Below are 23,189 nucleotides of genomic sequence, written 5' to 3' on the forward strand. Positions count from 1 at the left end.
CTTTATGCCAGTGCCCTCTGTTCATTATTGCCAATGTATCTTGTCTATAGCTTGCTTGTAGGCAATTGTTTACATGTTGTCTGCCCCATTAGATGGGGAGCTCCCTGGGGCAGGCACTGTCTTAGACCCCCTTTTGTGTCCCTAGCACTTAGCACAGTGTCTGGTGCATAGCAGGCCCTTAATGAATGTTTATTGACAAATCTATAAGAATATAAGTCATTCCCTAATTACATTGGTCAGGCAGTTTTCAGAGGAAGAAATTAAAGCTGTCTGTAGTCATATGAAAAAGATGCCATAAATCACTATTGATTAGAGAAATGCAAACCAAAACACACCACACCTATCAAGTTGGCTAACATGACAAAAGAAGAAAATGATAAATGTTGGAGAAGATGTGGGGAAATTGGAACACTCTAATGCAGTTGGTAGAGTTGCGAACTAGTCCAACCATTCTGGAGGGCAATTTGGAACGATGCCCAAAGGGCTATAAAAATGTGCATACCCTTTGCCTCAGCAATACCCTTCTAGATCTGTATCCCAAGAAGATCATAAAAATGGGTAAAGAACCCACATGTAAAAAAATATTTATAGCAGCTCTTTTTGTGGTGGCAAATAATTTGAAACTGAGGGGATACCCATCAATTGGGGAATGGCTGAACAAGTTGCAGTATATGAAAGTAATGGAATATTATTGTTCCATAAGAAAATAATGAGCAGGCAGACTTCAGAAAAACCTAGAAAGACTTACATGAACTGATGCCGAGTGAAGTGAACAGAACCAGGAGAACATTATATACAATAACAGCCATATTGTTCTATGACTAACTTTGACAGACTTAGCCCTTCTCAGCAATGCAAGGATCTAACACAACTCCAAAAGACTCATGATGGAAAATGCCACCAGTGTCCAGAGTCTGAATGCCGATGGAGGCAGGCTGTTTGCTCTCTCTTTTTGCTTTTTCTTTCTTGTGGTCCCTCCATTGGTTCTAATTCTTCTTCTTGTTCCGTCATTTACGATGTGACTAATGTGAAAATATGCTTAATATGGTTGTACATGTATAGCCTATATAGGATTGCACGCTGTTTTGGGGTTGAGGGAGGGGAAGGAGGGGGAGAAAATTTGGAACTCAAAATTTTATGGAAGTGAATGTTGAAAACTAAAAATAAAGAAATAAAATTTCAAAATACAGTTCTTCCCTTTTACAAATAATCGTTTTGACTGACTGACAGTAGCAGTCCAGGTAGGACCTTGACATTTGAAGTAGTCCGAGTGAAGCTTCTGGCTATGCTCGTAGGATGGTCCAAAGAAGGCCCAAATCTGGTATTTTCCAATGAAACTGAGTTGAGGTAAAATGTCTTCCCATGATGTCTCCTCTGAAAGATCCTCAGGGACTTGTTTGCAGAGTAGAGATTGTTGGCATGAAGACTTGGGTCCCTTATCTGGAGAGAAAGGAGGGATTGGAGGGATTGGACTTCTTTTTTATCTCCCTCCTCCCAGCCCCCCATTTAGGAATGATGTGAGCACAACTCTAGCTATGGAGAGGCAGGAAGTGAGTGCTTGGCTTCGGTAGCACTTCCTGACAAGCTCCGGCACAGCCAGCTCCTCAAGGAATACAGTCATCACTGTGTTCTCCACAGTACCTTCTAATATCACCATAACAACTCCCTTCTTTGCTGGAAAAGCACATATTTTACTTGGAATTTTGGCCCTGCAGCCAATCTAGGGGTTGCTTTGCAGTCTAGGGAGCAACTGTTAAAACAGAGTCACAAACAATCTTGCACAAAGTTCATGGCTGAGCTCGAGTTTGGTCCACTTGTAAAAAGTCTAGTCCTGCCCCTGGGGCCTCAAAGGACTTCCTTAGAGAATGTCATTCTGCCTGAGAGTAACTCCAGCATTTCTCAGGAGCTGTCCTGAAACTGGACTTCATCCCCAACTCATTGCCATCATCTCCGAGATTCCCCGAATAGGGGGCATGGTCTTTTCTACAGTGGATCTCTTCTCAAAATCATCTGCATTTTCTGCCTTAAAAGTCCTAGTTTTCTTGTGCATCTGAATCTATGATCATTGAATATCAACTTTTCCAGTAGTAAAATGATTTCAAGCTGCCCAGCTTCTCATATAAGGGAACTGTAAACTGTCATTATGAAAAGAACAGTCTGAGCCACCCTGATGTCTGACTGTGTCTCCTTCTGTAGCCCAGGAGTTCCACATCCCCCCTCCTGTTTGCTGAAAACTGGTCCAGTGTCACGCACGCGACACCCCCCCCCCCCCCCCCCCCGCCCCATACTTTGAGGGTAATTGGGATTGATGAAGTAAGGGCTTGTTAGGGAGTATCCAGGGATTGAGGACGAACAGAAGGGGCTCCATTTCCTCCTCTTTCTAACAGGCATCATTGACTATGTGGAAATGAAACGTACAATTGATAAATACATGAACAAGCTGCTCTCAAGAGAAGAAATCTAAGCTATCAGCAACCACATGCAAAAATGCTCCAAATATCCAATAGTTAGAGAAATGTAATTTAAAGTAACTCTGATGTTCTACTTCATACTCATCAAATTGGCAAAGCTGGCCAAAAAGGGAAGCGACAAATGTTAGAGAGTTTTGGGGAGTATGGGGACATTAATGCATGGTTGGGGAGCTGAGGAGGGGTACAGACGTTCTGGAAAGCAGTTTGGAAAAATGCCCAGAACCCTTGGCCCAGCAGTGACATCACTAGGCCCATATCCCAACAAGATCAAAGAGAGAGGAAAAGGACCCATGTGCACGGCAATATTTGTAGCAGATTTTTCTGTGACAGCAAAGAACTGGAAACTAAGGGGATGCCCATTGATTAGAGGTTGTCTGAACCACATCATGTCATGTAACAAAAGGATAGTTCAGGGAAGCCTGGAAAAGTGTGTGTGAACTGATGCAGAGCGACATGAGCAGAACCAGAGCAATTTATACAACTTTAATATCGTAAGGACAAATCACCCTGAAAGGCTGATTGATTGAAATGGTGACCCTCCATGACTCCAGAGGCCCAAGAAGGACATGTGCTATTCACCTCTGGACACACAATTAGGCAGGAACACGTGCGATCTCCTAAGAGTATTAGCCAGGTTCAGTCTCTGCCTTTTCAGCAGGTCTGCTAGTAGATTAACTAGTTGCCCAGGCTTTTACAAATGAGACCTTCAGGAGAATGGAAGGCAAACCAAAACTGAGAGGGAAGTCAGAAAGGCAGCTGCCTTCTTCAATTGTTGGGGGACAGCTCTGGACCGGGGTCCCCCGTGAGGACCGTGAGATGCCTGAGGGTCCGAACCTGCCCCCTTGTGGGGTACTGGGATGGCCCTGGTAACAGGCTGGCTCCACCCGCGGGGAGGCACTTGGGAGGAGCTCGCCCGCCCATGGGAGGTACGGGGGAGGAGACAGGGGATAATAAAAGGGGATGATCACAAGGGCTTAGAGGGAGAAGGAGAAGGGGAAGAAATGCAATAAAGCTTGCTGACTGCAACTCCTTTCGGGTGCTCTGCCTGTTTATTGCCCTCCCCCAACCGGGAGAGGGGCCGGAGACGTCCGAAGACCGGGGATCGGTAAGTGGAGAGGCGAAGGCCTGGGAGTAGACCCCGGGCATTCGATGAAGTTGGCTTGTTGAAACCACATCCCTCTGCTGCAGGCCTAACCGTCAGCCCTTCAGAAAAGCTGTGAAAGACCTTGGGCTGGCTCTAAGCTCCTGCCTGTCACCATGTCTCCTCACTGTTCCCAGGGGTGCTATTCATGCCCTACCTTGTGTCTTTGGGTACGTTTGGTGCCTCTCCTTGCAGCTTTTTCCTGGGCAGCCCTCCTTCTCCACCCGCACCCCCCTGTATTAGTGCTCTCTCCCTCTCTAGAGATTTCTTTGTATGTGCTTTGTTTACTATGTGACTGCCTATGGTATTCCACCAGTCAAATGTTAGCTCCAGTTCCCAGTGCCCAGCACAGGGCCTGGCACATAGTAGGTGCTTAATAAGCATGTGTGGAATTGAATCACCTCAAATCCTGTCTGTGAGTCACAGAATGCCAGTCTGTTTCCAAAAAGTAGTGGAGAGACACACGTGTGGGCTATTCCATACAGAAAGACAAGGGGAGGGATGACAAAGAAAGGGGGCTGGCCACATGGCCAGTGAGAGATGTCCAGTGGACAGCCTGCATGGCTGCCGGGTGTGGGATGAGAGGCCAAGGAAGGAGAAGTTGTAACTTGCATCTCTGGAGGGAGTGCCCACACTCAGATATAGAGAGCTAGCAGGGAGATAATGCATCAGCAGGGAGTGCAGAAGCAGAGAGCCTGGAATGGCCGACATCCCAGCTCTGTGTAGAGCGAAGGCCAGTGTCACATAGACACAGAAGGAAGCATTGCACTTACTGATGCCAACGACCACAAGAAACCCATCCAAACATAGCAGTGGGAGGTCAGTGGAAAGGGGGTACTGGATCTGGAGGTGGGGCTTGGCTTTGGAACCCCCAGAGCCCAGCAGAAAGCCTTCCCACACAGAAGGGGAACATGGAGAAAAGGACTTCCTAAGTTACTAAGGGCTGGGGAATCCAGAAGAAGCCTTTTTGATTCTCTCCAGCTTGTCCTGTGGAGACCTCATCTGTTCTGATTTTGGCCAATTGTCTCCCCACATGGAGGTGAGCTCCTTGAAGGCAGAGGCTGTTTTGCCTTTACATAACTCCCCCCACATTAGCATAGTCGGTGCTTAATAATGTTTATTGACTGGGAGACAACGTGCAAGCGATAACTACTTTATTCTAAAGGGGCAATGGGAAACAGAGTCCAGCCACCCCAGGGCTCGCATCTGCTTGCTTGGTCCCCCTGGGCTTCATCACGTTAATTTTATTCCTCCATAATTTTCTCTACTCCACAGCCAATTCTTGACTTGTGAGGAAGGTCATTTGTTACTTTGTCCTTTCCACAAATGCTGGAATCCTAGCTCTGCCCCAGACTCTGTGTGACCTTGAGTAAGTAAGTCACTTGCATCTGGAGCAGAGCTTCATAGCCAAAGGTCTGAGGTTATCAGACTGGAAACTGAGAAGTGTGGGGCAGGCTGGTGGTTTTCCTCATACCTCTGAGCAGGCTTCAGAGAATCCTGGACAGGTGGGAAGCAGGGCTGGGCTGGTCTCCATCTATCAGCCAAAACCTGGGCAGGCAGCAAGTCCACTGGGGGAACCCCTGCTGGTGGGCCCAGCAGCTGATGGCTGACCTGCCAAAGTCACTGATTTACCTCTGAGTGTATAGAGCAAGGTTTGATGGGGTCTGATGACATTTCATTCTCACAGAGTAACAAAAAAGCAAAAATGGTAACCCTAAATACCCACAACATCCTAGCCTGGGCCCAGAAGGCTAGGACCAGGACTGGGAAGTCATTTTTCCTGTCCCAAGTCTTCTCCTTGTCCATAAGGTTGGCTCTCTGTCCCCCTTCCTTCCCTAACTCTCTCACCCCAGTGTCTACTCAGTGGCACCAGGTCTCCTGATGCAGCTGCTTTTGGAGAAGGTATTTGCCTCATGGCCACATGGGACATCTGGGGCCCAAACCAGTCTCTGATCGTGGTTGTCAGACACTAAGGCAGCTGCAGCTGGAAGGAGAAAGTGGAAAGCAGGCAGATGGGGGTCATCCTGCACAGGACAGGAGAGATGCTTCTCATTTTTTCAAGAGAAGAAACCGACTTTAAGAACGTGGACATAAGGACTAGGACCTAAGACTGCAATGTCATGTCTCTGTTGCTATCATCCAGATGTGCTTGGTGTTTCCTTGTGTCCTGCTCTGCATGGGTGTGGGAGTGGGAGTGTGAGGGTAGTAGGCAGGAGAAGGAGATCTCCTCCATAGGAAAGGAGCTGGACCCTTTTCTGGTGGGACCTTTTACCCTTTGGCTGCTGGTGCCTTTGAATCCTCAGGATAGCCTGATTGCTTTCTAGTTTTCCCAGCAGTCCAGGTCAGAGGAAGTCATTCCTCCCAAAATTTGTTATCAAATTGTGGACTACTGTGGCCAGTTGTTACTGGATCTTATCTAGCAGCATGAGGTAATGAGTAGAGTGCTTTATGAGGAGTTAGAAAGACTTGGGTTCAAGTCTGGCCTCAGACATTGACTAGCTGTATGACCCTGGGCAGGTTACTTAATCTCTCTCAGCCTCAATTTTCTCATCTAAAAAATGGCCATAAGGATAGCACCGTGAGGATTAAATGAGTGAACACATGAAAAATGCCTTGCAAACCTTCACATGTTCCAAAGGCTTGATATCATTCTAGCACCCAGCCCAGAGCAGGCTACACGCAGTCTGAGAGTTGGGCAGTCCAAGCTCCTCATCACAAGTGGTGGCCAGGATTCAGCATCAAGTCCTCGGACACCCCAGCCAAGGTTCTCTGCACTACACCCAAGTGGCTCTTTTCTTCGTCATTGATCCCTTTGAGACTCCAGACACTTGGTTCTTCCTTTGTCTATTTCTGTAAAGTAATTCCTTGACAGTTTGGTTGGTAGAGCAGTAAATGTATAAATTAATTTGGTGGCCTGACATAGCCCAGCCATCAACAATAAATAGCTCTCCAGGCAATTTGGAACTATGTCCAAAGGGCTATAAAAATGTGCATACCCTTTGACCCAGCAACATCGCTTCTAGAACTGTATCCCAAAGAGGTCATAGAAATGGGAAAGGGTCCCACATGTACAAAATTATTTATAGCAGCTCTCTTTGTGGTGGCCAAGAACTGGAAATCAAGGGGATGACTATCAATTGGGGAATGGCTGAACAAGTTGTGGTATATGAAGGTAATGAAATACTACTGTGTTATAAGAAATAAAAACTTTGAAGGATGTATATGAACTGATGCTGAGTGTAGGGAGTAGAACCAGAAGTTTGTACACAGCAACAACCACAGTGTGCAAGGAATTCTTCTGGTAGACTTACCCCTTCACAGCAATGCAAGGACCTAAAAACTTCCCAATGGACTCAAGGCAAAATGCCTTCCACATCCAGAGAAGGAACTATGGAAATGGATCGCAGAATGAAGCAGACCTTTTTCTCTTGTGTTATGTTTTGTTTTGTTTTGATGGTTTCTCCCATTCATTTTAATTCTTCTATGCAACATTACTAAGGTGAAAATGTATTTAATAAGAATGTATGTGTAGAACTTATATAAGATTGCATGATGTCTCTGGGAGGGAGGGAGGAAGGAAGGGAAAAGGTGGGGTAAGGAGGGGAAAAACATCTAAGATATATGGAAGCGATTGCAGAAAACTGAAAACAATTAAATTAATTAATTAAAAATAAGTAAAATGGAGAAAAAAATGAAAAATAGCTCTCCAATTATTTACTTCTTTTAGACTGATAGTGTCTTGTCATTGTATTTATATAAATATTGAATGCGTTCTGGTAGGCTAAAACAAAGATATGATTTTTGCTGTTATGAGTGGAATTTCTCTTTCTTTTGGGGTTTGTTAGCTTACTGTAGAAAGGGTGATGATTTTTATGGGTATATTTTGTTCTGGTCCTTTTACTGGAGTTACTTTTGTCATCATTCCGTTATCTATTTGGAAGGATTTCTAAGTAAATTCCCCTGCTTTCTGCAAAAGGATAATTCTATCTCCTCTTTCCTAATGTTATGTAATGTTCACTTTTTTTCTTCTCGTAGGACTATCAATAGCATTTCTAGATCTTTGCTCAAAAATTGTGCAGAGGGGAATCCTTGCCTTACTCCCGCACGTACTGGGAGAACTACCAGCATTATTCTATTACAAATCATTCCCACTCCTCTTTTATTTATGTATTTATTTTTGCCATTGTTGAATTCCATGTTCTGTCCTTCTCTTTAGCCCCTCCCCTACCCACTGAGAAGGCAAACAGTGTGGTAGAAATTGTATGTGTGAAGTCTTGCAAAACATTTCCATATTAGCCATGTTGCAACAACAAGAACAAGAACAAAAATGAGAAAAAACAAGAAAAATAAAGTTTAAAAAAGTATATTTCAATTTGCACTCATACTCCATCAGTTCTTCCTCTGGAGGAAGATAGCATTTTTCATCATAAGTCCTTCTCAATTGTCTTGGATCATTGTATTGCTGAGAAGAGCTAAGTCATTCACAGCTGATCCTTGTTACAATGTTGCTGTTACTGTATACAATGTTCTCCTGGGTCTGCTCATTTCACTCTGTATCAGTTCATGTAAGTCTCCCCAGGTTTTTCTGAAGTCATCCTGTTTATCATTTCTTAAAGCACAATAGTATTCTGTCACAATCATATGCCACAATTTGTTCAGCCATTCCCTATAGATAGGCATCCCCTCAAGTTCCAAGTTTTTGCCACCACAAACAGAGTTGCTATAAATGTTTTTGTACATATGGATCCTTTTCCTTTTTCTTTGACCTCTTTGGGCTATAGGCCTAGTAGTGGTATTGCTGGGTTAAAGGTTTTACATAGTTTTATAACCCTTTGAGTACAGTTCCAAATTACTCAAGAAAATAGTTGGACCAGTTCACAACTTCACCAACAATGCATATATATATATATGCATAACAGTGAACCTATTTTTCCATATTCCCTCCAGCATTTGTCATCTTAACCAATATGATGGGTGTGAGGTGGTACCTCAGAGTTGTTTTAATCTGAATTTCTCTAATCAATTGTAATTTAGAGCATTATTTCATGTGACTACAGATAACTGTTGGGACTGGAAGCTCAATTCCGTGTGGACAGTCTCGGGCAGGTAAAAGTGGGACTTCTAAATCTTAGAGTCTTACGAGGCCCTCCATGAACAGCAGGGGTTCGAGAAGGTCAGACCGAGCTAGCTCGGCTAGCTCGGGTATTTCCGCCTCTCCCCCGGAGATACCTGATGGGTGGAGTCTCCCTGCCCTCGAGGTCGTCCCGGATTGGAGCACACCTAGTTACCTAACAGCACGGTATTGAGATGCAAACTGTGTGGCTGAAGATTAAGTAGGATTGAGGAAGCCTAAAAGCGCTCTTAGCACGTGTGGAGCCAAAGAGAAAAGTAGGGCTCCGCTTCTTTTCTTTCCTCTCTCCCCTCCCCCTCTCTCCCCGCTTGTACTTCTACTTCCATTCCCTTAAGCTTAGCCTTCTTAGGAAATCTCCCCCTCTTCGTCCTAAGAAAGAAGACCCCCTGCACTTGTAACCGAAACCCTGTAATAAAGCTCAACCCCTGTTTGACTCTGGAACGTCCTTTCTCTCATATGTGCATCCGGCGTGGCCAGCCGAAGACCTGGACAGGTAAGAAAGACTCGGGTAGCCCAATACAGGCCTCTAGGCTTGGCAGATAACTTTTACTTTCCCCCCCTGAAAACTGCCCATTCATATCCTTTGACTATTTGTCAATTGAGGGACGGCTTTATTTTTATAAATTGGTCTCAGTTCCCTATATATTTGAAAAAATGAGACCTTAAACAGAGAAACTTGCTATAAAATTTTTTCTTCCAGTTTCCTGCTTTTCTTCTAATTTGGCTACATTGGTTTTGTTAGTGCCAAAGTCTTTTCATTTCATTTAATCAAAATGACCCATTTTACTTCCCATGATCTTCTCTCTACCTCTTGTTTCATTCCAAACTCTTTCTCTTTTCCATAGATCTGAAAGCTCATTTTTTCATGCTCTCTAATTTGCTCATGACATCATCCTTTATGTCTAAATCATTTCTCCATTTTTACTTTATCTTACTGTACAGTGGGAGGTGTTGATCTATGCTTAATTTATAAGTTCTCATTTTAAATATATATTCTTGATCATATTAATAACTCCTTAGTTCCTGTACTTTTGAGAATTTTTTTTTTCATACACAAGAGTTTTGTAATTTGTGGAAGTTTTCCTGTCCCCACCCCCATCCCCATGTCTACAGCAGACAAAGGATTATGAAGTCCCAGTGGCCCCTTTTAGGTTGCTGGGCCATGGTGGAGGCTTCAGGCTCCTCAGCCACACCAGCTTCTCCCATGTGTCACTCCTTTACCACATCAAAATCCCAGCCATGCCCATTAGGAGACGGATGCTTTCTTCACAATGACAGGATAAGTTGGGAAGTCCCTGCTTGGAACCTGAGGTTTATTTTATAAATAACATTTAAACATGAAGGGTAGTTGTTTTAAATTAAAATTATTTTGCACATCTATTTATAAGAGTCACTGAGCATTTGTCATCTTTAAAGAACCAGAGAAGCAGCTTTGACTGAAGACTCTTAGATGAAATGCCTGCAAAATATTCTCCATGCGCTGATTTGGCCCTCACTTGGGGGAGGTTTCTTGTGAGATGTTAAGTAGGAACTTCTGGTCCATAGGAAAGGGACTTAGCCTGACTAGACTCAACTTTAGAACCTCTGAGCTAGGGTCTGGATAGATTTTAGAGGGTCTGGGAACATTGATGGGAAAATATATCTTTATTTTCACTAATCTCTAGTTGGAATGGAGCATTTCCTCCCGTTATGAATATAAGAAACGAACCACAGTAGGACTAATAAATAATACCTGAGATTTTGTCACCAGTGGAAATTCTACCTAGTTCCATAGCACATGACCAATATTGCAGATATCAAGAAATGTCATATACACGCATCACTAATGTGAAATGACTGTAGTTGTTAGGGTTATTTTAGGTCATGCTAGACATGATCACAGTCTTCCTATCTAGACATTGACTTTAATAGAATTGGTTTCCTCCATATATTTCATTTGAGGCACTGAAGAACATTACTCTGAGGAGAGTCTGTTGACTTTACCAGTTGGCTGCCAAAAGGGTCTAGGACACAAAATATTCAGAAGCTCTGTTATAGAGAAAGGAAGAAAATGAAACACTGTTGGGGGACCCCCCAACATACCAGTGGATAGACCCAGGGCAAGACCCAGAAAAAGAATCATAAAAGGAGCAGTCATAGTCTCCTTTAAGGAGTGAAGTCAACCTTGTCATCATCTATGGCATCACTAAGTTCACAGTTTTTGTTTTGTCCCTTCATTCACTTGAACTCAGGTGGAAACTTTGCTTTCAAGACCAGAGGCTTATGACTGTGAACTTCCCCTTCAAATAATATTAAAGGCGATCACTGAAGGTGTCTGGTTCCTTGACACCATTGGGCTTGCTCAGAACCAGAGTGGCCCATAACTGTGCTGATGGTGGACATTTGCTAAGAGCTTAGAGTTTGTAAAGTGCTTCCAAGATGGATCTTGTTGGAGCCTTACATGGGGGTGGGAGGAGACTGAGGAGGAGGCATTCCTCCATATGAGTACTTGGAACATCCCAGTTATTATTTACTGTCTACACTTTAGAGGTTTAGAGAACTTAAGGGTTTCCTCAGGGTCACTGAGTGCCTGAGATGACCTTTGAATTTGCCCTCCAGGATTCATTCCCAGCACCTCCTGGCCATCAGACACTGCCTCGGTTGCCTGCCTGAGCAGCCTCTGTTTGTCTGTTATCTTAGCCACAGAACAGTCTGGCTCATTTCTTTATTCTCCTGTTTAAAATGATAGCTAATGATAGTAACAGCTACCATCTGTATAGCAATTACTGAGTGCCAGGTGCAGTCCACTTTACAAATGTGATTTTACTTTATCCACACGATAGTCCTGGGGGGAGGTATGACTATTGTTCCCATTTTACAGATGGGGAAACTGAGGCCAACAGAGGTTAGTGACTTGCCCACGGTCACTTAAAGCTGACTGTGGTTGGCCATGAATCTTTCTCTAGGTTCAACACCAGGGCTCCCCTTCCAGGGGGCAGCTCAGGGATCCATCTTGCCTGACATCTCTTCCCTCAGTATGTGGAGAATTTCTCTTCTCTGTAGATCCTCACTCCTTCTCAAGAGCCACAGTGGCTCAGAAATTCCTTCTCTGTAGCCATCTGGGAGAAGAAGTTTCCTGAGATGAAGTTGGCTGGTCCTTGGGCAGCAGGTATGCAGTCCATCACTAAGGGATAGGGCCTGCAGAGCCTGTGTCCAGAGAAGAGTTCTGGGGTCACCTCTGTGCACATTGTTGGGCAGGGTGACTTTAAGGGACAATTCTCTTTACCCATGATCTGTTTTCTAGACTCTGAGCCATTCTAGCTTGGCAGGACTGGCCAAAATTGCAGTTTTAAGAATCTGTACTGGTAAGAAACGATGAGCAGGACGATCTTAGAAAAACCTGGAATGACTTACAGGAACTGATTCAAAGTAAAATGAGCAGGACCAATAGAACACTGCACACAGTATCAGCAATATTGGAAGCTGATCAGCTGTGAGTGACTTAGCTATACTCAGCAATACAGTGATCCAGGACAATTTGGAAGGACTTATGATGAAATATGCTAGCCCCTCCAGAGAAAGACCAGATGAAATCCAAGTGCAGATCAAAGTATACAGTTTTTACTTCCTTTTTATTTTTTTCTCTGTTTCACAACCTGATTAATATGGAAATGTTTTGCATGACTGCACACATATAACCTCTATAAAATTGTTTGCCTTCTCAGTGAGGAGGGAGGAGAGGGAAGGAGAAAATTTGGAACTCAAAAATTTTAGAAATGAATTTAAAAATTGTTCTTACATATAATCAGGGAAAATAAAATATTAAAGAGTCCATAGTAGTTTCACCACGCCCAAAGAGCTATAAAATCATGCATATCCTTTGATCCAGCAATACCATTACCAGCAATACCATTACTGTATCCCAAAAACATTAAAAAGGTGGGGGGAAGGATCTGTCTGTACAAAAATATTTAAAGGAGCTCTTTTTGTGGTTGCAAAGAATTGGACATTGAAGCGGTGCCCATCAATTGGGGAATGGCTGAACAAGTTATGATATGTGATTGTTATGGAATACCACTTCCTTAAAAGAACAGGCCTATTCCAGAAAACCTGGAAAGACTTACACAGTCACAGCAATATTGTTCATTGATCAACTCAGAATGGCTTTGCTCTTCTCAGTCATATCCAAGACAGCTACAAAATATTTATGATGAAAAATTCTATCCACATCCAGAGAAAGAACTGATAGAATCCAAATGCAGATTGAAACACACTATTTTTCACTTCCTTTCTTTTTTTGTGTGTGGGCTTTTTTTTTTTTGGTTTGTGTCTTTCACAACATGACTAATATGGAAATATGTTTTGCGTAACTGAGCATGTATAACCTATATGCCAAGTTGCTTACTACCCCAGGGAGGGAGGAGGCAGACAATTTGGACAAAATATTTTTTAAATGAATGTTTAAAATTATCTTCATATGTAATTGGGGAAAAAAGAAAATATTATTTAAAAAAAGAATCTACAGTAGTTTCAGTTGCTCTGAGAAGTATGAGAAGGATGTAGGTACAGGCTGTGTCTACATCGTCAGTTAAAACACAGACTTGAAACCAGCTGTTTCCTCATGCCCAGAGCTCCATCTTCCCACCTGGGATATTCTCCTTCTTTGCCTTTGCCTCTCACCATTCCTGGCTTCATTCAAAACTTGATTGCAGAAGTCACCCTCCCCTACCCCAACCCTTGTCTCCAATATTCACATAGTGCTTACCATGTGCTAGTTGGTCCTCACTTCCATCTACTCTGTGTGTATCCTGTATGGGTCTACACACCATCCCCTATTAGAACGTAATCTCCTTGGTGGTTAGCACCTCTTAAAATACCTGGTGCCAAGCTCAGAATGTCTGAATCCAGCTCCTTACTTCCCCCTCCCCCCGGGAGGAGACCCTCGCCTCCCTCCTATCTCGTCTTTGCCAATTTTGCAGCTTCTCTTTCCACCTGCCTCTGGCCCTTGGCACCTGGACAACCTCAGCTGACCTCTCCAGTGGACAATACTCTTCCTTACGCACTTTACACTGGAGTTTGCGAGACTTCATTCTCACCTCTGTGCCTGGAATGCCTTTCCTCCTCTCCTCCACCTCCAAGAGTCTCTACTTCTTCCACTTCCACCTCCCCCCACACCTGTGTCCTCATTATGACCTTCGTTGGGAGCAGGGACAATGGCCCCCTTGTCTCTGTATGCCCAGGCTGCCAGAGAAGAAGGACCTTACAATAAGTCTGGTTGGAAGGTGTCCAGATGACAGCCACACAGGCTTTCCTCTCCTCACACCCCTCCCCCAGAGAGGGCAGAGCCCAGGCAGGCCTTTCACACTGGGCGTGGGGGCACTGCCGCCTAACTCTCCCTGGTTCTTTATCTGACTCTGCCATCCCTTCAAGCTAGCCTCCTACCCTTCTCCTTCCTTTCAGGGATCTACTCCTGGAAAAAAACCGTCCACACCCACAGCCTTCCTTTCCCCATACTCACTTGATCTCTCGCAGTTTGGCTTCTGACCTCCGACTGCTCTCTCCAAGACCACCCAGGGTCTCTCAGCAGCTAAACCCCGGCCTGTTCTCAGCTCTCATCCTCGCTAGTCTGCTGGAAGCTCTGGTGCCTCCAGTCGCTCCCCTCTGGTGGACTTTCCAGGCAGTGTCATCCCCCAGGGGACCCTCTGTCTGACCCCATTCTCATTGCCCACACCCTGGCTAGGTGCGGGCGCGCTCTAAGACTGTCCTCTTGCACGGTCTCGTCTCCATGAGATCTGCAGATCCGTCTGGATGACCCATGGTCACCTCCAGCTGAAGTGGGAGAGGAGACCAACCCCTCCGCTGGCTGCCCAGGCAGGAAGGCCTTTTCCTGCGGTGCCGCGGGCTCACAGTCAGCCGGTGCCCACCATCTGCTGGGCATGTGCCAACAGCTGGGGAAGGCCCACGATGGGTCCGCCCGAGGATTCCTGCCATGGTCACAGGCAGACAAGCTAGGAGACCCACTAGCGGTCCTCGGGGGAGGAGGGCCCGCGGGGGGCGGCGGGGGGCAGCATTGCCTGGGCTCTGCGGGCCAGCACCCCGCACTACCCCTGCAGTGCCTGTCCTCCAGTGCCCCGAGCTGCCAAGGGTGGGGTGCCAGGGGGCAGGGAGCCCAGACTTCGCTGCCTGGCTGCTGCAGGGAGCTGCGAGACTCCTTACCGACCCCGGCCGTGGAAAGGTCTCCTGTGGGCCTCTGCCTTCCGTGGGTGTCTTTTAGCACCCCCCCAGTAACACCGATGTCGCTGGAGGAGACCCCCGGATTCCTCCTCCTTCTCTCCTCTGCAGGGCTCTCCGGCCCTCGCTTCTCCGCCTCGGACACGGGTGGGAGTCCCACGGCCACGCAGGCCCCTGCCAGGCCATGGTCAGCCGCAGTGCCACGTGCCACGCGGCCCTCCACGAGGTACTCCCGGTTCCCCACCCTCCCCCAGCTCCGGGCAGACTCCTCCGCGCCCCAGGGGGAGGCGGGAGCGACGGTGACCCCCCCGCGGGGCTCCCCCGGCAGCACTTCGGGGATCCCTCGCACTCCGGGCCACCGCAGACCCCGAAGCGCGGGCGCGGGGCGGGCCACCTCCCGAGGGTCTCGCCTCAGCCACGCGCTAGCCAGGCCTCCCCGGGCAGGTGCGCCTGGGAGGGGGGCGGGGCCGAGGGAGGAGCGCGCACGCGCAGACCCCGCCTTCCCGCCGAGGCTGTCAGCCGGAGCCCCGCCCCTCCGCTTGCCCGGGCACGCCCCGCCCCCGCGGCGCCACCGGAGCCCTCCATTGGTGGGCTCGCCCGTCGCTCCGAGCCGCGGCCAATGGAGGCGCGGCAGGGGTAGCGGCCCGTCCGGGCGCCGGGGGGCGGCGTCAGGCGGCGGCGGCGGCGGCCACGGCGGCTGCTCCGGGGAGCTGCGGGAGCGGAGGCCGAGGCGGGCGATGTGAGCGGGCGCCCCAGCGGGTCCTGTCGGCGGCGCCATGGGGGCGCCGGGTCCCGGCCCCGGCCCCGGCTCCGGGCGGCAGCGGGGGCTGAGGCGGCCCTGAGCCCAGAAGCCCAGCCCGCCTCGGGGGCGCGCCCCGCCCACGCCCGCGCCCGCCGGGCACGCGCCGCGCTCCCTCCGCCCCTCCCCCTCCGGGCATGTCGGCGGCGGCGGCGGGGGGCGCTGCGGGCTCGGCGGGCGGCCCCGGCCCCGCGCAGCCTCCGCCGCCCCCCGCGGGCCCCCGCATGCGGCGGAGCGCCGCCAGCTCCCCCACGGCCCCGGGCGCCGGCCGCCTGCTGCAGCCCATCCGCGCCACGGTGCCCTTCCAGCTGCTGCGCGGGGGGCCCAGCCCCCCGGCCCCCGACCCCCCGCGGCCCCAGGGCCGGCCCCGGCGCAGGAGCGGCTCCCCGGAGCCCCGAGGTAACGGAGGCGCGGGAGGGGCGGGGGGGCCCCCTGCTGTGGAGGGGGCGCCTCCCAGGGACAGCCCCCCTGGGGAGGGAGACGTGGGCAGGGCCGCCCCGCGGACGTGGGGGGGTGGGGGGGTGGGGGGGTGTGCGCGCGCTCCCGCGCGTGTGGCGTGCGCGCGCTCCTGTGCGGGGCTCTCGCCCCGCCCCCAGCCCGCACCCCCGGGCCTTGGGGGGCAGCCCGGACCTGTCCCCTGCGGGACTGCCGGGGCAGTGCCCTGGGCCGGTCCCGACCTGTGCGGCCGTCAGCTCCCGCGGAGCCGCGAGGTCCCCCAGCCTTCCCCAGACCCCCGAATCCCCCGGGGCCGGGCCGGACCGGCCGCCCCTCCCGCTGGGGTGACATCACTCGGGTCACTGGATGAATGAAAGGCGGCCGCGCTGCCCGTGGGCGCCCGCGGTGCCCGCGCTGCCCGTGGGTGCCCGCGCTGCCCGCAGTGTCTGTGGGTGCCCAGGCTGCCCGCGGTGCCCGTGGCTGCCCGCGGTGCCCACCTCCTCCTCTGAGCAGCAGCCTGGCCGGACCGTGTGGGGCCGAGGCCGGCCCGGATAGAGGGGTGCTCCCTCCACCCCGCGGGGCAGACACCCACGACACCCCACGGGGGCAGCCCGACGCCGAGGGTGGGAGCCTGCCCTGGGCCTCCAAGTGAAGCCCGCGCTCCCCGCAGGGGGTCGCCGCTGGGCAGAGGTGTCTGAGCTCCGGAAGAGGCCTCGTGCAGCCGGGCCGGGTTCCTGGGAGTGAGGGTCCTGCGGAATTGGAGTGTTCCCACGGGCCATGGTTTGCCTCATTGCCCCTTTGAATAGTGTGGATTTCACCCGTGACGCTTCTGCGCGTCTTGCATCGGGCGGGCTCAGCTGTACCCGCGAGTCCGCCGGACGTGGGTGGAAGGGCTGGCTGGTGTGGGCAGGTGGAGCCAAGGAGCCAGCTCTTCCGGCGGTGGGCTGTGCTGACGGGCTTTGAGCCCCTGGAGGTCTGTGGCTCCCGTGGGAGGTTCACTTCCTTGGAAGCTTTCTGTAGGCTTGAGCGCATCCACGTTATGTTTCTCTTCTGAAAGGTCTTTAAGAAACCAGCCTCACCCCGGTCCGAGGTGGCCTATGTCGGGGTTGTCTCCCCGTTAGAATGGGGGCCCTTGCCTTCTGCGCCCCCCCAGGCTCTTCCAGCCTAGCTCCTTCCCCGCCTTCCCTTGGAGATCCCCGCTTGCTGTCTCCCCTCCTAGCCTGGGAGCTCCTGGACGGAGGCCTGGCGCACAGCAGATGCTTCATAAGTACTTTTGCTTGACTGGGTTTAATTAACGTTCAGCTAACTCATGTGCGATTAGAACTCGCACATGTGTTCTCCGTGCTTTTTCAGGATGCCAACGCATTGACACGTTACTCATGAACGTTCGGGTCATTTGATTGATCTGTACTGAGTCCTTATGTTCTTTGGGATCTGGGACGAATGTAGTCTAAGGGGTTCTGATTGCGGCCTTTACGCCAAGATAACCTGCTGAGTTGTGGAGTTGCCAAACAACCACAACATGGTGCCTGTGTGCGCTTGTGCATGTACCTTGCACGTGAGGTGGAGCACAGTGCCTCTATTTTCATCTCTTTACTCATTACAAAAACTGCTTACGTTATTCTTGGTAGATGCCTCAGTAGAAGTCTCTGAAGTCAGTTCTGTAAAAGGTGACTGGCTTTTTCGCAGCTCTTACGATTTCATCCCCTCAGTCATTACCTATTTCTTCAGAAGGATAGAATGCCAAAAATCTACCCAGAACTTGGAGAAATCACAGAAAACCAACTAACGATAGACACTGTTTGAGACTGCACAGCATTCTGCCCCTTTGCCCCTCATCCCGCACCCCTCCAGTGAAAGAACTTGGGTGGATTTCCTTATCTCCTCACCCTCTCAGCCCCTTTGTCCGATGGGGTTGGTTCTTCCAGCTGGGTTGTCCTCTCTCTTTGGCCTTTCCTCTCCTCCTGACTCTCCTGACCTCCACCATGCCACTAAGCAAGTCCCTTCTCCCTCCTCTCTTTTCTCCTTGTGTTTGTTTTCCTTGCTCTTAGCGCAGTGTCTGGAAGGCCCATGGTAAGTGCTTAATAAAACCTTGTTGATTTGAGTCATGATGATGTTTTATATGTTATTTTTGAACCTTGGTGGCAGGAATGCCCACACAGAAGAAATGAATGAATTGACCCAAACTAGGTTCACGGAGCTTGAAAATGTGACTAAGACAAGGAGACGTAGTAGGTACAACATGCCAGTGATACAGACCAGGGGACCTCATGGCATGTGACTGTAGGAAGGGTCACCACGCTCCAGGGTGGCCTGTTCCTCGAGTAGAGGAATGCTAATAACCATCTGTGGTCGTTGTTACGCTGAGTTTTAGTAAACCCTAATTCCTCCCTCACTGGATTAGAGCATCCTAGCACTTTGTCATACTATCTGCCTAGAATCTGTCCCTGCTACCATTGTGCTTTTGACGCCGAGACAGGATTTTGTTCTCTTATTTCAAGAAGGGACTGGAGCCCTTTGTGTGTGCACACACCAAGAACCAGAGCCTTCCAGGCCCCTCATCATGGGACAAAGGGGAGAAGATGGAGCTTGGAGCCATGTGGCTTCTCCAGCAGTCCCTGAGTCAAACTGAGCAGTGGGGTTTGGTGCTGGTGGCCAGGACCTGCCTCTGGGAGTGTCCAGTGTCTTTAGGCTGATCCCGGTAGGGACCACATCCTTATGCTTCATCTACTATATTTCACCAGTCTGGACTCTGTGGATCCCTAGCATGAGGCAAATTGCACTCTACTGAGAATTGCTGAAGATGTAAGAATTTTACTGTCCTCAGATTGATGAAACATACTTAGGAAAAGTTGTCACTGAGAAATGGAACAGAGTCCACGTTCAGGATCTGAGAACAGGCAGTGGTCCCAGAACCCCTGAATGCCCTCAAGGGACATTAGCCAGTGCCAAGAATCTACTTCTCAAGGTCATCAAGGTGCCCTGTTTTCTCTAACGAGGGTGCCCCGTTACTGTGTGCCACTAAATCCATGCTTCGGAAAAGTGGTGACTTTGAGGGGTGTCAGAGACCTTGGAATTAACACCCCATCATCCATCCCGACCCTTCACTGAGCAGACAGGGATATGAGACTGGAATAAGGTCATACGGGCAGGTGCAGCACATTGGGGACTCTGCCTAGGTCAGGTCTGACTCCATGCCCTCACCCTTGTGGGGTGCACACAGGCACCTCCTGAAGGCCATTGAATTGGTCTGCACTTCTGGTGAAGGCAGATTCAGCTGGGTAATTGACTGGTGATGTCACCAGTGGTCTGAGTGCCTTGTTTGCACCTACACATGAAAGTTGCTAAGGGAGTAAAGAGGGTCCAGCCCCCTCTCCTGCCTTTGGTCTATAGCTCATGGCTGTTAGTACCCCTTCCTTAGGGCTGCAGCCTTGGGCTGTTTTCCTGTTGCTACAGGACACTGCTGTGTTGGAATCAGCTCTCAAGGATCAAAAATACCTTTAAAGAAACCTGTGGAAAAATGTGCTAGGTGCTTGTAAAGTATGCGGAACCTCCTCTGGAATCCCAGCTTGCTACTGACTCTTTGATCAGCTGCCTCCTCCTCTTCTTTCCACCCCCAGGCCAGTAAAAGCTGCCACGGCATTTGTCCAAGCTCTTAGAGCTGGCCCATCAAGAAGTGGAGAGGGAGAGAGGAGAGAAAGCCATAATGACCACTGAAGTCAGTGGGCCTTGGGCCCCAGGCAGCTGAGCCTGCAGGACCTGCTCTCTTGTCAGGGGAAGAGAAGCCATGTTAGGGGAACTTGGAGACCCTGCTCAGATCTACCTGCCTCCTTCTGCTTAGTGAAAAACTGGGCACATCCTTGAGCCCTGCTGCTTCCTGTGGCCCTGGAGCCCAGATTGTTTTGTGGTTTGAGATGTCTGAAAGGCAATTGGAGATGTGAGATTGGGGCAGAAGAGATGGATCTGAGAATCATCAGCACAAAGCTTGTAATTAAATTGATGGGAGTTGATGAGGTCACTAAAGGAAGGAGTCTAGAGGGAGAAGATGACCCAGGGCAGAACCTGAGGGACTTCTGTTGTTAGAGGACATGATCTGGAGGAGGGCCCACCAAAGGAGACAGAAGGAGAGGTCACGGAAGGAGGAGAAGAACCGGGAGAAGGAGAGAGAGAAAGAGACAGAATGAATGAGGAAGTGTATCCTGAAAACCTAAAGAGGAGAGAGAAGGAGAGAGTGACCCATGGTGTCAGGGGGCACAGAGAGGTCAAGGAAACACTTTTTGTATTGTCCTCAAACTGGAAACTGAGGGAGCTGCCCCCTGATTGAGGAATTGCTACACAAATCGTGACCTGTGGTGTAATGGGATATTATTGTACCATAAGAGACCATGGAATGGACAGTTTCAGAGGAAGCTGGACAGAGTTGGAGGAAGTGATAGGAAGCAAAGCAAACTGACCCAGAACGGTGTCTACACTGGGAACTTGTAGAGACAAGTGCCTTTGACCATGGATCAGTGCAACATGAAGACCCCGAGTCCAGACAAAGGTCAGGCGCAGCACTGCCCTCTTGCTAAAGAGCTGATGGACTTCGAATGCAGAATTTGACAGACATTTTTGGCTGAGGTCAGTGGGTTTGGATCATGTGTACATATGACGAGGGTTTCATTTCTCTCTTTTTAATTCATTTGGGGGGAGTAGGGTGGAGTGGGAGGGAGAGGTGCTTATAAAGATAATTTAAAAAAATTTAGAACTTGCATATGTAGTTATTGAATTTTGTGTCTTCTTGAAAGTGCCTGAGCCAGCCTTGAGAAAGTACACATAGCTCAATGGAGCATTTGCTCCTGAAATCTTTGTCCTTTGGGGTATAAGTACAGTAGCTCTTTCCTGGATTTTCACTGACATCTCAACTTAAAAAAACCAAGGTCTCCCACTGCATCCTGGGCCATCTCCAGTCGTCCTCATCTATATCTTGCCCAGATGACTCCAGAGGAGAAAGTGAGGCTGGTGACTTTGCACAGCCCTCCCTCACTTAAATCTAATTCACTTGCGTGTTATGGCATCACCTCCCTGAAGTGTCATGGTCCTGTTTGAGAATGAAGTTCTACAGTAACAACCAAGGACCACATGTAGAAAACAGCAGTTAGGGCACAGACCAGCTTAGCTTTTCACTGGCTCGATTGACAAAGAATTGGGCCAGCTGACTCTCCTATCACCTTGCAGAGGCTGCCTTAGTGTTCTGTATCAGGCCATGAGATGGGAACTCCATGGATGGGCTGCATGAATTTAGTTACTCCAGGTTAAATGAGTGAGTTTTTGTTTTCTTTTTTAAAAATAAGTTTTATGGATGCTTTCACAAAGTTTCCCATGCCCTCTCTCTTTCCTAGAACCATTTCTTGTGAGAAGGAAAAGCAGACTGTTCAGCAAGTTTATTTGCTAGGCAGTGTTCCTCATATGTAGATGGACACTGTTTCTCATAGTAACCAGGATGCTTCATCAGCCTTCCGGAATGAAGATTAGCCATGCTGTGGCCTGTGACTTTGGGATGTGCCCAGTGACCATTGAACGAAGCCTGCTAGCATGATGCCTGGGGGGAGTTGGACCCTGTTGACCTACTCCACATATGTTAGCTTCTTAGGAAAAGAATTGTTTTTTTGTTAAAGGTTTCAGGTAGATTATCCCCCTTCCCCTACCCCTGGGCACGTTTGGCCCCTGGACTGCATGTGTCCTGGTAGGCCTTAGATGATGAGCATTTCCCAGTGCTTGGGCATGTCTAGCCATGCATGTAGGATGCTGTGTTTTCTTTGGTGGGTCCTTCCCGCAACTGAGGGAGGCTTCTGCCATAGATAGGCATTGTCCAACAGAAGGGACATCCCCATGGTTTTCTCATTGCAGCCTGCTTTGAGGTCAGGTAAAGAGGCATTAAGTGTATCCTTGGTCTCTTGCTTTGGACTTTGGAAAATCAAAGCCATGTTTTTCACAGGAAAAAAAAATGTGTGTCCTTGAGAGAATGAGATTGTGTTATGAAACCATTAAGCCTTCTCTAATTGAAAGGAAAAGGCTCATCCTTCTGGTATCATCTTAGCCCTAGATAAATCACAGAGTAGGGAATTATAGGTCCCCACCCTGTGGCTGTCTGAGAAGATAGTATTGACTGCAGTGACAGCAGGGACCAGGATGGATGCCTTCCAAACCCATTGCAGGAACAGGAAGAGTAGCTTGAGACAGACAGGCAGTAATATCTCAGGCTGCATGTCAGACTTTTTGTGCCCAGGGCAGTGGAGACATGGCAAACCTCCTCGTGCCTCATTTCCCCTTTTTGGGCTTCTGCACACCCATCTGGTACAAAGGGCTGGCCCCCGCCCTTCACGGGGCCTGGGGGAGTGTTTTGTTCCTCAGTCAACTGGCACCTGCTCCTCGTTCTGGCCACTGAACTGGCCTTGCCACCTGGTGCCCCATTTCGCCTTCTTTCTTGTCAGATGGGGCCTATCACCTGCTTTTGATGATAGAAGTTGCTTTTTTTGGGTGCAGTTGTGGTTAGTTCCTCACAATCATTTCAGTAAAGACTCACTTTCTGTTGCATTGTTGAACATTTTTTAACGATCACCCCAGAGGTGGCTCCGGCAGCATTTCCCTTAAGTCCTGTGCCAAGTCAGATCTCCCTGCAAAGCTGGAAGCTGCTCAGTAGCACATTCTCCTTTATCAAATGACCTGGGAATATAGAATTGCTTGTATTCCACTTGGGATTCTTTGCTGAGAACTGGTTTAATCCATTGAATATCATGACAGAATTTTTATTTCAAAGGATTTTGAAACAGTCCGCAGTTCATAGTGGAATGTGGAAAAGCCCAATGAGTAGAATCCATAGTGCAGTGCCTTTTGTGAGCCAAACAGGAGAGTTCAGAGCTGCAGTTCCGGAGGTTTGGAGTTTGATTTCCTTGTCTGTTCTGTGGTACAGCCCTCTCCCACCCTAATGTGAGAAATGGGAGGAGGGGTCTTAACAAAGTT

At 49.1% G+C, this 23,189-nt stretch overlaps 2 protein-coding genes across 6 annotated transcripts in view; one reads left to right on the plus strand and one right to left on the minus strand.

Moving 5' to 3' along the window:
- Positions 1 to 962: 962 nt before the first annotated feature.
- On the minus strand, positions 963 to 15,731 carry LOC140531286 (uncharacterized). Its single transcript, XM_072650314.1, has 2 exons — positions 14,241 to 15,731; positions 963 to 1,440 (listed from the first exon to the last, which is right to left on the minus strand). Exon 1 carries the CDS (start codon positions 15,729 to 15,731, stop codon positions 14,406 to 14,408), a length of 1,326 nt encoding a protein of 441 aa, XP_072506415.1. The 3' UTR covers positions 963 to 1,440; positions 14,241 to 14,405.
- Positions 15,732 to 15,874: 143 nt separating this feature from the next.
- Positions 15,875 to 23,189, plus strand: part of GLCCI1 (glucocorticoid induced 1) — a 61,091-nt gene continuing 53,776 nt past the window's right edge. For all 5 annotated transcript variants that reach the window (XM_072650781.1, XM_072650782.1, XM_072650785.1 and 2 more), the window contains exon 1: positions 15,875 to 16,151. In XM_072650781.1, the coding sequence (XP_072506882.1) occupies positions 15,890 to 16,151 (262 nt within the window). In that variant the 5' untranslated portion in view covers positions 15,875 to 15,889. The remainder of the gene's footprint in view (positions 16,152 to 23,189) is intronic.

The sequence above is a fragment of the Notamacropus eugenii genome, chromosome 3, assembly GCF_028372415.1.
Source record: "Notamacropus eugenii isolate mMacEug1 chromosome 3, mMacEug1.pri_v2, whole genome shotgun sequence".
NCBI lineage: Eukaryota > Metazoa > Chordata > Mammalia > Diprotodontia > Macropodidae > Notamacropus > Notamacropus eugenii.

Bases quoted from the DNA above. Each gene is read 5' to 3' on its own strand.
- LOC140531286 (XM_072650314.1), bottom strand. From the start codon at position 15,731: ATGGCGCCGCCGACAGGACCCGCTGGGGCGCCCGCTCACATCGCCCGC.